General features: G+C 35.4%; 1 protein-coding gene across 1 annotated transcript; it reads right to left on the bottom strand.

Moving 5' to 3' along the window:
- Nucleotides 1-5,331: 5,331 nt before the first annotated feature.
- LOC108991841 (BTB/POZ and MATH domain-containing protein 3-like) lies at nt 5,332-9,658 on the bottom strand. The gene is made up of 4 exons (XM_018966236.2): nt 9,008-9,658; nt 7,558-7,906; nt 6,398-6,671; nt 5,332-6,073 (listed from the first exon to the last, which is right to left on the bottom strand). The coding sequence occupies exons 1-4, from the start codon at nt 9,391-9,393 to the stop codon at nt 5,856-5,858; spliced, it is 1,227 nt and encodes a 408-aa protein (XP_018821781.1). The 5' UTR covers nt 9,394-9,658; the 3' UTR covers nt 5,332-5,855.
- Between the last annotated feature and the right edge of the window lie 5,423 nt (nt 9,659-15,081).

Below are 15,081 nucleotides of genomic sequence, written 5' to 3'. Positions count from 1 at the left end.
GCGTTTGGGCCTGGTGCACCATACAACATGGTGGCCCAATTTATCAAGAACAGAACCCCCCATCAATCTCAATCAAACGTGTCTCTCCTCTCAATCATGTTGATGGGGTCACTTATTTTTATATACACCATCGTGTGGTCATGAAGGCACGCTCAAAAGTCCCATGCATGATAGTTGTTCTTCATGTTATTTCGGTTTCGACCTGATATATATATATATATACATACATGTATATATGGATCAGTAAAACCAGTACCAAATGAGATGGACATGTCACCAACACTTCCATTACATGAATATAATTCTTATCGTTAAAAAAATGGGGTCCTCTAATAATACAATATTGTGTTCCTGCAAAGAAGCTCAATTCCAACCAAATTCTAGTACTATCGATCGTTTGTATTTTCCTTCATCTTTTATATTATCCAATATAATTATAGGCAATAGGCCGCCAGCCAGTAGCTAGGGTATCCATTTATCGTATATCTTAATGTTTTTATGTCAAATTCCTTGAGACAAGACTTCTATCTATTGTTCACGGTAAGAGTCAGTTTAACATCCTATTATTGTGCAATCTCATTTTCTGATCTCACAAACGAATTGAACATGATCAGTAGCGCCCATTTGCAGACAGTCATTGGGCGCACAGTTCGCTAAACGATCGATGGCTTGTCATTCGAGTTACTTGTTTTATTTTTTTTTGAAAGTAAAACTTTTAATCCATTCCATTAAAGAAAAGTTGCAATACAAGTAGGAGGATCCTCCAAAGTTACAATGAAATCAGATATAGTAAGAGCATCTTTTGCAAGTAAATGGGCTATATGGTTGTCATTTCTCCTAACATGAGAAACTTTCCATTTATCAAACAGATTGAGATAACATCTAGCCTCACTCCAGAACATACTTGAGCTATTTAGCACTTGTTTTGGTAACCGATATGTGGTTAGAAAAAGGGTATAATAATTGTACGGTACTGGCCCTACATATGTATAATTGAGTTGTTGATCGTTTATGAGTACGTACGGATTTTAAGTAGCCCCCTAATTTGTTTAATTTTGTGACACAATCATATACATGATGATGGAGTGATGGGATCCCCTAGTTTTTGTGTTTTGTGTAGATGAAAATTTTGCACGATATTTGGTACCGCGGATAGAAATCATATGAAGGTACACCTTGATCGATCGTGTTCTATGGTGTCGAATAGAGGCACCCAGTTGCTTGATTTTAGCAAATCAAATGTGATCATCATGATCTTCAACTTGTGGATGGTTTACGAACTTTAATATTATTTCTATATTTACCAATCCGCCATGACACTACAAGAAAAAGTCCATATTGTGACGTTTTCTCAACAATAAGTGACTTTTTGTAACGATTTAAAAGTCGTCGTGACTTTTTACCATCCATTTGCGAGAAGACACCTAAATTTGTTATTTGTAACGAATTTATGAGCTTTTTGCAATGAATTTTTTCGGCAATCAATATTCACCGCAAAAACTCTTTTTCGATGATTTTTCCTTGCCGGTAATGAACTATTTGCACAATAAACTATTTGCAGCAAATTATATTTCGTTGGATTTGCACAATTGCTGCGAATTCTTATGGCCACAATAAGTTCATATGACTTCGAGTAGATCAAAATTTGCAGCGAACTTGATAGCATTTGCGACGATACAATGCTGCTGCAAAACAGTATTTGTAATTATTTTTTATGGAATCCAAAAGGCCAATTGTGGCGATTTTAACCACTATTTGCGACAGACTGAAATCGTCGGGAATAGAAGTTTTTTTCGACAATTTTTGCCTATTGCTAGATTAACTCAGAAGTAAAGAATTAATTTCGTCGAAAATGTAGCGAACTAAAAATCATTACAAATTTACAAATACAATGATTATATAGAGTTTTTGCAATAATTTTGAGCGTTGGAAAAAATTTTGATTTCTTGTAGTACGAAAATAAGATTTATTTGCCTCTAGAGGGCATTCCAAGTCATTTATGCTCATTTCAGCTCATTTCATTACAAGTTTTTTTAAAAATAAAATAAAATATTTGGACTGATACATGTCCTTTGTTTTTGGGACTGATACATGCCTACATGTCCCATTAGAGTAATAATACTATGCAAGTTCAGGCCGGGTGTGGATTGTGGACTTCGATCGGAGGAGTGGCGGCCGGGAGCACACGATATTCATATGATCAAGGCCGGCCGCTGTCTTACTTATAGATGGTAATATTATTGATAATAAGTATTAGCAAACATGGTATTGACACACCAAACATATAAATATTATTAATGTATAAACTTGTTAGTATAAAAAAGCATTAGGCACCGTTTATATATAGAAATTGTTTCATCTCATCTCATCATTACAATTTTTTCAAATTTTTATATAAAATATAATAAACAATTAAATATTTTCAAATTTCAAAATAATAATAATATTACAAAATTAATATTCTAACAATATTTTATTCAACTTTTAACTTTCATCTATAATCATCTCATTTCATCTCATTATATATCCAAATAAGGGGGCCTAAAGTATTTAACTCTTAAATATTTTTTCAATTGTAATGAGTCTTTTAAGAGATGATTTACTTTCAAAAAGACTTGCAATTAACAAAACTTTACTAATATTGTAAGCAGGTGTTACAAGATATATATAATTAATAGGAAAGAATTTTCTGGCATAATTAAATTCGAGTGGTTTTTCGGCAACAAAGAAACCAAGTGCTATGTGCTTATAATAGAAAATAGAGTGTGATGTAAAAACGTTCAATTAAAATTATTCTATAATAAAATCCACATGTTGTTTTATTTATATCCAGAGGATCTATTTGGTACGTTTTTTTCTTGTACAAATACAACAGAAATAGTAAATAAACACATTATAAATTTACTCAAAAATATGTATCATCCGGAAATTCGTATGGAATTCCAGGGAAGTTACTGCAAGTTGGAGGTACGTACCACATGCAGAATTCCGGTGTTGGCCAACAGAACAAAGCCTTGGGCCTAGGATCATACATTTGGAGTTGGCTTGATCTCTCCCAATGGCACACGCACATATGGCGATAACTTATTCCATGAGAAGGTAAAACAACACATACTTGTGACCCCATGCATGCCTTTAGAGCCTTCCTCATGAGGAGGAATTAAACCCGGCCGGCCACTTCCAGTAGCACTATATATAAAAATGTCCTCCAAGTTAACAATACTGTGCACACAGCTCCATCCCCAAAAACAGAAACCTTCTGCATGCATGCGTACCTTAGTGAGAGAAAAAATAAAAATAAAAATGGAAAACCGGAAAAAGAATGGCGTTAGCTTCTTTCAGATGCCCCTTCACTATCCAAGGTACAGTAGGAAGGAGTACTTGGAGATGCCCGAGTGGAAGCTCGACCGGCTTCTTGCTGAATATGGGTTGTCTGCGCATGGTGACTTGGCTTACAAGAGGGAGTTTGCAATGGGCTCCTTTCTGTGGCCTGATTGGAAACATTACCATTCGAAGTCTTCTCCTTGCGACCTTAACTTCAAAAATAGTACTTCTCCACTTTCCAACAAGAAATTTAAATAGAGTAATGATATATATATTTGTAGAATGCATAAGTATTGCGTAATTATTTTAAAAATAATGGGGTCTACTATAAAAAATTTAATTTTTTTTATGTGGTCCTGTATTTACTCATTTTTATTTTTTCAAAAGGATTGCGAGATACTTGCTCACTCCACGACTGCAGATATCATTTATCATTTAAATAATCCTACTAGTTTATGCATCGATTATACAAATATCACTATATATCTTTCAGCTTCCTCATTGTCATCTTGATGTCTCTCGTCCTCATGTTTGAAGAATATGGAGTAGGGACCTTAATGTGTTCATATTAAGTAGTTACTCCATTTTTCTATAATGAATGCATGATATTTGTTTCCTTTCTATCTTCTTCTATTATTTTTCTAATCAAGTTTGAAATATAATAATTAACAAATAATGGAATATATGAATAAGAGATAGGGGACCCCGACAAGCAACATTTCACAACTAGTACATCACTAAGGAAAAGAAAAAGAAGCGAGCACGGAAAACAAATAAAAATAAAATCGCAGATTTTGTATAATTGACAAAATGATTGTATCCCTATCAGCATAGGCTAGGGTGGTTGATGTGGTTGCATTTTGTTTTGAAATGATTGTTGGGGAGATCCATTCCTCCTCTTTATGATCCTGCGACAAAGTATGACAACTCTTATAATAAAACCACAAATAAGAAATCCTAACTCCATGTATGTCATTGCAAAACTCTACACTATTTCAAAGGAATATGCGTGATTCTCATGCCAAGGCAAGAGTAAAAAAAGGTGGAGCTCAAGAGTAGTGGCATATTGAGACCGCAAAGGGAAGTGTTGGTGATCATCTAGCGCCAATGATTTGTAGTTTTTACTTTACTTTTTAGATATAAGAGTATCCCAACAACTAGATTAAGGAAAAACAATAAGATAGAGGTGAAGATCATGGACATATTGCATTTTGAGCTAACTTCAAGAGATGCCGAAACCTACGCCAGCACACACGCTTGCGTCAGCATGGCCATAATGGTCAAATATGGAAGATCTAAGGATGGGATATTTTATAGTCCAACGTATGTGGTAGAATGAGCTTCGAGAAGGGGAGATGCATGTGCCTCATGCGCCATTTTCGTTTGTGCATGAGAGACATGCACGAGTGATCTTTTTGGTATACTGTCACTTCTATCCGAAGGATAGGCAGCCTATGAGCCTTCTCGTTCAGTGCGTGTATCTCGGAGGTTGCCGTAAAGCTGCAAATCATTCTGTTTCAGCCTTGGAGGAAAAGTGATAACAAAAACAACTTCAAAACTGGAAATAGCTCTATAGACATAATAGATATATATATATATATATATATATATATATATATATGAGAATGAGGAAGAAGCCAAAGCTCCCCATTCTCTCCAGCCAAAAAAAGGCACTGAGATGTTTGGACATGGGGTTTTTGCTTCGGGAGAAAACGGGCGCAAGATCTCCTTTTCCTATTTCCTTTTATTTAATTCTCAAATCGGTATATAGAACACGACATCCACATCACTTAAATGTGTAAGATTTAAATTTTCAAATTTAAATTTTAAATCAAATTATTTTATATAAGCATTTGATTAAATCCCAAAACTCATCTCAACTCATCATTACAATTTTTTCAAATTCCAACATAAAATATAATAAACAATCAAATTTTTCAAATCTCAATATAATAATAATATTAAAAAATAATATTCTAATAATATTTTATTCAACTTTCATCTCAACTCAACTCAACTCAACTCAGCTCAACATCTAAATATGCCCTGCAACTTGAGAATATGAATTTGTTTTTTCAGATATTCAATTCGCAACTTGCTCGGGCCACACCACACTGGACTTGATCACAATAGACAATACTCAAAACGTTATCCAGACACGATTACATGAGCCCAAAACTTGGGTGAGTTAGTGGGTGGGTCTTAAGCCTCTTAGTTGCCAAGCATAGGGTTACCAATGAGAAAAGCGTCGGCGTGATAACAATGGCTGAACACGGGAGAACCTAAGCCAATGAACTAGCGGGGGCAACCACGGCGGTGTTGTTATTTGAGAACAACATGCATGGAGGTGGGTAGATTTGCTTTACAGAAAATAATACCACGAAGCCATTCGATTTACACGAAACCTTCAAAGGTGCCTAAAATAATTTTACTAGATAATTTGGTAGCGGGAGACAGATCTCAACTCTCAGAAAGAACATATATATGTATATGAGACAACTTTCAGGTATACTTGATTGTAAGGCACCTCGCTACAATCGCCTTCTCATGCGCCTGCCGTTAGGATTAGCTGATTCTGCTTCAGCCCCATCTGCCGCAAGATCTTGCCCGAATGTACTGCTGCCACTCCTCTTCCTACCTGACAGAGAATTGGAGTTCTCGTCCATTGATGCAAATGTTGCCAGCAGCTCTGACAACAACGAGGGGCAGCTCCCCTCCAAATGCCTGAACGCTTCGGATTTCATTACCGCTGCAAACATGAAAGGACATTAGTAGTTCAAGACTTCAACATACACGACAAGGAAAATAACATTCATGCACAAAACTAAGGAGTTACCCTTCACAAAAGAAAGTCCATAAAATGCCCACGGAGACCATGTCTTCAAGGCAACATAACATCGTGTAATTAAATGAGGAACACTCTTTGTACAAAAAATTCATCAAGTGTCATCCAAACTTCTTCTGTACCAAATTTTAAGGCAAACCTATTTTCACTAGTTAGGCATGCATGAATAAGGCTCAAGGATACTCTAGATTAAGCTGCATCATATAGTATTCCTATGATAATACGCACCTCCCAAGTTTTCTGCATTTGCAGTGAACTTTAAACAGATAGCCTTAAGCTGTGGACAATGGTGCTGCTCAGCTAGGGCAAGAATTGTCGCCACTGTGTCTATATTAATTACTTTACACAATTCTGATTCACATAATACTTTCAGTCGATCCAGATTGTATAGGTCGGCGGCAGCCAACAGATGCTGAACCATGACACTGGATGAGCAAATAGCTGTGCTCTCAATTTCTTCTACGTCAGGAAGCTTGTCCGTGTAGATAAACAGAAGCATCGCCTGGAAAAAAGAAAAAACAGAAAAAGGCTCAACTGACTCGATATACCTGCACAAAACAGAAGCATTTCATACATAGATAACATATAAGGCTCAATACTTTCAGGAAAGCATACACTAGATGATCACCCATTTCAAGAAATTTAGTGCAAAGTTCAACTAAGCCACATAATGAAGTAACATCATCAAAGCTTAATTCTAAATGGTTATTTTGCCATTTTCTATCTACCAAAGAAGTAAAGCTAGCCAATGTCAAAGCGCCACAAAACATGCAGATTCATTCCCTATCTTTTTCTCCCTTTCAATTGTTCTTCTTGACTCAAAATCCATTTAAAATATTCGGGGAGAAAGGAAAAAGAACTAACTCCCAAAACTTAAAGAGTTACAAACGATCTCTTCACAAATTTGAAAATGAAAAACAATTAGCAGCAGCAATCCAACAATAAGAGATCTTAGGAAAATAGCTTAACTGCTTAAGCTTCAATACTGATAACTCGTGGCCTACAAAAGTTTGAGAGTTCCTCTAGCATCATATGCACCACATAATGCAAAAGGGGATGATCTTCGAAAGTTGTGTGATGCTCACCTCTAGCACACCAATAAAACAGCCTAGACTAGTAATACTTTTTAACCTCAGACTAGTAATAACTTTTAACCTAAAAAATATGACTTCTTGCAGGTGGCCATATCATATATAGTCGCCAAGTTATAGGGATGCTCAGTAAAACTGGTCTGCCCAAGCGGCAAAAGTGTAACTCACTCGTACCAAAAAAGACATGGAGATAGTTTCTCCTAATTTATGTGTCAATGATCAAATCAGTTTTCTTCCTTAGCATTGTAATAAAAAGAATCAATATGGTAAAATAATAATAAAAAAAAAAAGCATTACCTTGAAGATGAAGGGATCAATGTCTTTTACGACAACTTTATCTATGTTTGGATTTCCAACAAGTCCAAAAAACTGAGCTCTAAATACAGGAGAACGGGCAGCAAGTATCAATTTATGAGCTTTAAACGTTTCATTGCCAACCTGAAAAACTACGTCACAACCAACTTCAGATTCTATCAAGGTCTTAAAACCTTGACCCATGTCTGAGGGTGGTACAGAAATAGCACGTAGTTTTGGGCACTCAAGATGATTTCTGACAACTCCAACCTTGCAGTACATGACAAGGCAATCATCCTTTAAATAATCAGAAGCTTCTAAAAGATTTCTTCTAAAAAATCGTTTGTATCCCCTGAAATGCACGTACAGCAGCCATGAGGTAAAAGAACAAAAATCTCCCACCCCCCACCAAATAAATAAATAAAACAATTGAAACATCTGAGGGGATGGTCAATAAATAGAAACAAAATGCAGACACGCATGAACTTCGAAACTTAAATTATGTAACCAAATGCGTCCCAAATAACATAGAAAAGGTCAAAATATTGGACTAATGTTGAGTATGGCATTAAAAAAATAATAGTTCCCATTGTAACAAAAATTTCACTCCAAATCTTTTATAAATTCCACCATTGAATGCTTAAATTCTCAATTCCACCTCTGGCAACCTGTAAACTTTAAACCAAATCTATATTGTGCCAAGGTCTATAAGTGATAAAATTCAAAATTATCTCCAAATCCCAATCTTCCAGCAATCCTGTTTCAACTCATTTCCATTTTTGTTCAAGGCTTTTCAACTTTAGCATTTCCATCAATCTATGTCTGTGCCTCTTCCCCATCTTCAATGCTCTAATATTTGATCCGCTTTCTTAGACTTTCAGCCTTTCTATCTTTATATAAATGTAAATCTACTAACTACTAAAACAAGTAGAATTATTAACCAAAGGTATATTTTTATAAAATAGACTATAACCTAACTAATAATATTTTTATTATCTCTAGTGATAAGTTTGGAGGAGGTGGTGAGTCTCTCAAATTGATATAATCTCAATACGAGCTTGAATGAGTGTTTATTCCATCGTAAAACAACCGTCTTTTGGAATATAACGTACAAACACAATTTAACACAAAACTAATAACAATTGTAGCCGCTAACATACATTCGAAAGCAAAATGTTATCATTTTCCCAACTATACCAACACCCTCGATGAGCCACCGTATCACTCACCCCCCCCCCCCCCCAAAAAAAAAAAAAACTCTCTCTCTCTCTCTCTCTCTCTCAGTAACATAAAACCCTCTCATAAAAACCAATTAGTCGCTGAACTGAACCCGAACCATTTACAAGTACCAGATCGCCCCCTCTAAAGACCAATTCCCCAACCGCAATGCACGGAAAAATAAAAACAACGGCAATAATAACAATCAATTATGCAAATCAAAGTAATCCATTACCACATGCTGCCTCTGTACTTGAGCGTGTATGGCCCGCTTTCCAGCGCTCGTTGAAAGTGGCTGTGCACCTTGTTGTTCCCGTTCCCGCTCTGGTCCAACATGGACAGCTCGAACAACGCCCTCACGTCCGCGCCATCGCTCGCGAGCGCAATGAATACCGAAACGTATATCGAGTTGTCCTCGGGGTTTTTACCGTCGGGGTAAAAGTAAATCGCCCAGTCGTAGCCGCCCACCGTGAAGGTGTCGCTCATTATGTACTTCCCCACGCCCATCCCTTTGGCCAACGAGTATCCCTGTACGGTAAACCGGTGCGACCCGTTCACCGTCTCGCTTACAAAAATGGAGCACGTGTCGTCGCCGGCTTTGGAATTCGCCGTCGAGGCCATCAACGCGTGATTTGCAACATATATGGAGGAAAATTCCGGAATTACCTGAATGGAAAGAATTGTATGCAGCAAAATCAAAGCCTGGGGACGGACAATTGGACCAGCTATCGGGAATTAGGGTTTTGCTGGAGAGGAGCAGAAAGTAAAAATGTGACGTGAAAAAAGGGTGTGGGAACTGGGAAATGAAAGGGAAAGGAAAATGGGGTTGTAGACGGTCTATAATTTGGGTATTCTGGTACGGGTGTGTCTGTCTATTCATTGGACTAGTTAGTGGCCTTGGTGCTTGTGGGCGGCTGGGTAGAGTGACGTATTACGTGTTAAATGATTGGACTTGTGTCCTTATAATTTTTCAGATTCTTTTCCTAAACACTTCCACTATAAAAAGGGTTTGGATGGTGAGAATATTTGATAAATATTAAAAATATTTATAAATAATATATAAAATATTAATAATAATAATAAATAAATAAAAAGTAAATTGATACATAGAATAATCTGAGTTTTTTAAACCCGAAACCCAAATAGGCATAGTTCAAGTTGCAAATATCGAGTTTTATAAACTCGATATCCGTCTTATGTATCCACCCGTACCCACTCTCAGATACGAGCATATGGATAATCTGATTATCAACCCAAATTTTATCTGAGGCAATAACACTCCCGAAACCAGTTATCCAAGTTCTATCAGGATAAAATAAAATAAGATTAAAAATTTTTTTAAAAAAAACAGTTAAGATCTCTTTTAGGGAATGAAAATATTTTATCTCATTTCATCATTATAATTTTTTCAAATATCTACACAAAATATAATAAAAATTTAATTTTTTCAAATTCAAAAATAATAATAATATTCAAAAATAATATTCTAATAATATTTTATTCAACTTTTAACTTTTATCTAAAATTATATAATCTCATCTTACTATCAAAATCTCACCTAATAATCAAGTATACTTTTTACTCTTTATTTGCCTTTTTAATATTCAGTTTTATGCCTTTAAATTTAAAAATAATATTATTTTGAGAAATGATATTTACAGTCGTAGAGTGCGTAAATGTCATGCAATCATTTTAAAAAATTAAGTAAATATGAGATCCACGTAAAAAAAAATATTTTTTTAAAATAACTACACAATACTTATACATTTTGTGACTGTACATAATATTACTCTATTATTTTAACGATGGAGTTGTGGAATAATGGTTGAGTATCATCTCTCTCTAAACCAATCTTTTCCGAACAATGTAAATGGTGTTGGCCCTAAGAGCATTCTCGTTCGTTTCCCTATCTCTCCCTCATTCCCATAATTTTAGGATAATTTTAGGATTTTTGAGAAAAACTTTCTCCATCCAAATTCTTATTTTGCAGTTTGTGTTTATGGTATCTATAATCGTTCCTCATATATGGAAAACTACTGTACATCTCCATCGCCATTCAGCTTCTTCTTCGTCCCGAGAAAACCTTCTCTCTCTGTTGGCCCCTCCCTCACAACACCAACGAATGCAACTCTTCTCCATCGGCAATTTTTGTAAGTTTGATTTTGATTTCTTCAAAATCCAAACCGTTTCTCTTTTCCCTCATTTTCTTGTATTTTTCTTAGAATATCTCTCACATTCTCTGTTTCTCTCTTCCTATTTTTCTTCTTCCTGACGTCATAACCAAGGTAAGCTTCAATAGAAGGTCTTCAACTCTATCTCTGAGTAGGCGATGTCTTAGTTGTTTGGTTGTCGAGAAAGTTATGGGTCATTTTCACTGATTTGCATTTTATTTTTATTTTTCTTACTCTCGTTTAGATTTATAATTTTGGGCTTTGTTTGAGGAAACCACTTCTCATTTTTATTCTTGCATTGCCATTGATTTATCTATATTATTTTAGCTCTCTTCGCTATTTGGCTGCCGAGAAACTTAAGGGAATGTAGACAATAATTTGCATTTTTTTTTCACTCTCATCTAGATTTATGATTTTGGGTTTTGTTTGAAGAAATCGCTTCTCATTTTTATTTTTGCGTTGCCATTGATTTATTTGTATTATTTTGACTCTCTTAAGCGTTTGGCTGCCTAGAAACTTATAGGAAATTATCTCTATTTTTTTTAATTACTTTGTTTCTCTCATTGCAAAACCAACCGTTTGGCTTCATATAAACATTCACACGGTTTTTTTTTTTAAATATGTTTCTCTCGTTGCTATCCAACCAATTTTGTTGATGGATTGTTTGTGGTTTACGATTATGGCTTATTGAGTATACTCTGCGGTGGGTTTCTATCTGTGAATGTGGTTGGCTATGTTGACTGTTAAAATGTCTAGAATTTGATGATGCTATCACACAGATTTATTTAATTTTAATATATTTCTTTTATTGTTTTCCAACCGTTTTATGGGGTTTTTGGTTTTGAGGAGAATTGGTGGAGTTTGTGGTTATGGAATGTGTGAGATTTTTTGTTTTGAGAAGAATTTGGTGGAGTTTGTGCTTGTTGAATTTGTGGGGTTATTAGTTTTTAGCAGAATTTGGTAGAGTTTGTAGTTATGAAATTTGTAGGGTTATTGGTTTTGAGCAGAATTTGGTAGAATTTGTGGTTATGGAATGTGATTTATCATTGTTTGTGGTTATTCATTCATTAATTTGTCGTTTGGTTGGGTCATTTGCAGTGTTTCGTATCTCTCAGGGGAGGGGCTGTTATTAGGCTGTGATAATGGTGTTATAGTGCGAAGGTTATGTACGCATCGCTAGAGAAATGCTCATTTCAGTTCAAGTATTGTTGGCACCTGTTAAAGAACAAACCTAAATGGATTTGGTGTTCGATAGAGGAGGATCCAAAGCAAAGGAAGACGATGTCCCCGACCCCGACCCCGACCCCAACTTGATGTTGGAGAACTACGGTGGATTCATTTTTGATCTCGAGGCGAATAATGTGATAGATAATGATGTGATCGAATTGGACCGACCAATGAGAAAGAAATATGAGAAAGGAAAACGAAAAGCCCAAGCCACGTCAGCACAGTAGATTGTTGGGCTCAGCAAACTGAAGTATACGCTTTCGGAGTAGTCACATGCTTAAAAGAAATAATATTTTCGCCTCAAGGCCGAAAATATAGAGTATAACAAGGAAAAAGAACTAAATTTAATCTGTCTCAAGGATAAAAGATTAATTTTGGATGCCAAGAAGATGGAAAATGAGAAGGAAAAATAGTTAAATAAAATCCGTCAAAATAAAAAAAGACTGAGGTTGGAGGCAGAGAAACTAGAGCTCGCCAAGAAGGAAGCACATCAACGCATTATGATGATGGGCGTGAGTGTCATGCCAGGACTGCAACGTTATATTTCGAGCAATTGTAGAGAGAAATCATGGCGAGACACAATGATGTAGGACATTTGGATTGATAAACGTTTTTTGTAAAAAAATTATTTATTTATTTTTGTTGTTTCAGACAATGATAGATGACAATATTATTGATACTAAAACAGTTTAATTTTTAATTTGGATTGTGTAAATTGATATTTTGAAATAAGGAAATTGACTATTACAATTTCAAAAACTATTACAGATTATCTCAAATATAATCACTACGAATATGAAGGAAATACGAATAGAAATTTACTTAGCTCAAATATAGTTTATACTAACATAAAGGAAAGACGAATTGAAATTTGATTAACTCAATTATAGTCACTATAACATGAAGAAAATACCAATCAATTATGCGACATGTCTACTGTTGAGAATATAATAGTCATTGATGTTCAATTAGATCTGCTTGAACCTGATGATGTGCCAAAATGTCTCTAATATGATGATGACGTTGGATGAAGTCCATAAACTCAGTAGTATGATTGCGCGACAATTCGGAGACTTCATCATCAAGTTGATCATACTCGATGTTTGAACCCTCACTATCATCACGCTCGTCTTCAATGATCATATTATGTAGAATAACACATGCCTTCATTATATTTGTTAGTTCATTGACTTTGAACATTCGAGAATATCCACGAATGATTGTAAATTATTGTTGAAGTACCTCGAATGCACGCTCGATATCTTTTCTTGGTGATTATTGTGTTTTCACAAAAAAGAATTTCTTATTCCCTTGCGGTGATGGAATCATCTTCACAAAATTTCGCCACTTGGGATAAATATCATCTGCAAGATAATATCTCATCTGGTAGTGGTTGCCATTGATTGTGTAATTGACTGGAGAAGTACGCCCTTTGATAAGTTATGTGAAAATAGAAGATCTTTCAAGCACATTAATGTTGTTATGTGAACCGGGCATACCAAAAAATGCATGTCATATCCAGAGATCATATGAAGCAACTGCTTCTAAAAAAATAGTTGGTTCACGAATGTGGTTGGAGTACATATATTTCTAAGCTGCAGGACAATTTTTCTACTTCCAATATATGTATTCAATGCTTCCCAGAGCATTTATAGGAATCCCTGTTGTTCACTAACCACAAGAAATCGAGTAATATCATTGGCATTTGGAGACCGCAAATATTCATCTAAAAAAATAATTACTATTATCTCAGAGAATTTTGTAAGGCTCTTCATTGCTATGCTTTCACCAATACGTATGTATTTATCCATAAAATCTCCAGTAACCCCAGACGTTAGCATTCTAAGTGCTGCAGTTATCTTTTGCATAGAAGATAAATCGAGTCTTCCGGCATTATCTCTTCTTTGGACGAAGTACGGCTCGAAAGACTATACCTCATTTAGAATACGGAGAAATAGAAGACGGCCCATCCAAAATCTCCTTCTAAATAGATTCGAGGATATACCGGATTTTCTACGAAATAATTGCGAAATAGGTGCTCGTTCCCTTGAATATTATCACACCGAATAAACTTACGGCGTTGGCCATTGACACAATGTCTCGATGACTGTCCATCAACCTCATCATTAAGAACAACATCCAACTTATCTTCAGATGATAAATATGTGAGCAATTTGCGAAAGAATGTACGAACCATTTGATGAAGGGAGTGAGATCTCAGGGGAGATTGTTAAATTTCGATTCTTTAGATCAAATGAGATTTGAGATAGTGAGAATGTGAATGAAAGTATAATGCGTATTTATAGAAGAAAAAGTTACCGTTACATGTAAGATAAAAAATGTTACCGTTTAAGACTGGGGAAAAAAAGTTATTGTTTGAGAAAAGACAAATTCAGTTACCATTTGAGGTAGGAGTTCAAATTGTTACTGTTTGAAAAAGTTTTCAAAATCTTACCATTAGAGAAAGGAGAAAAAATGTTACCGTTACAGATTAGACAAAAAATTTTATGACATATTAAAAAAAATTACTATTTTTATAATACAGATTTCGGTTGAAAAATAATATTGTATCCGATAGTCAAAATCGTATAAGTATTTAGTAAAACAACTTTGCTACACGTACCCGCCCTTGGGTACCTTTTGCGAAATCGGCTGACAGCCGATATTATTAAAAAACAAAATGAAGTCACATTTTTTGGTGCAGTTAGTTCGGCATCTCAACAAGTGCCACGTAGGCGTTCTAAAAAAAATTAAAATGGAGTTGCATTCATCTGAAACCTCTCCATCTCCTTCTTTCTCTCCCTCTCCCTCCTCCCATCTGCACTCATGTAGCAGAAGATCCACAAAGACACTATGGTCCAATCAAGTACCCATGTAATCAAGAGCAGGTAGATTGAAGGAGGACATAACT

This window comes from Juglans regia, chromosome 7 (assembly GCF_001411555.2).
Source record: "Juglans regia cultivar Chandler chromosome 7, Walnut 2.0, whole genome shotgun sequence".
Lineage (NCBI taxonomy): Eukaryota > Viridiplantae > Streptophyta > Magnoliopsida > Fagales > Juglandaceae > Juglans > Juglans regia.
Note: the sequence above shows the minus strand (reverse complement) of the source record. Positions and strands in the feature narration are given on the sequence as shown.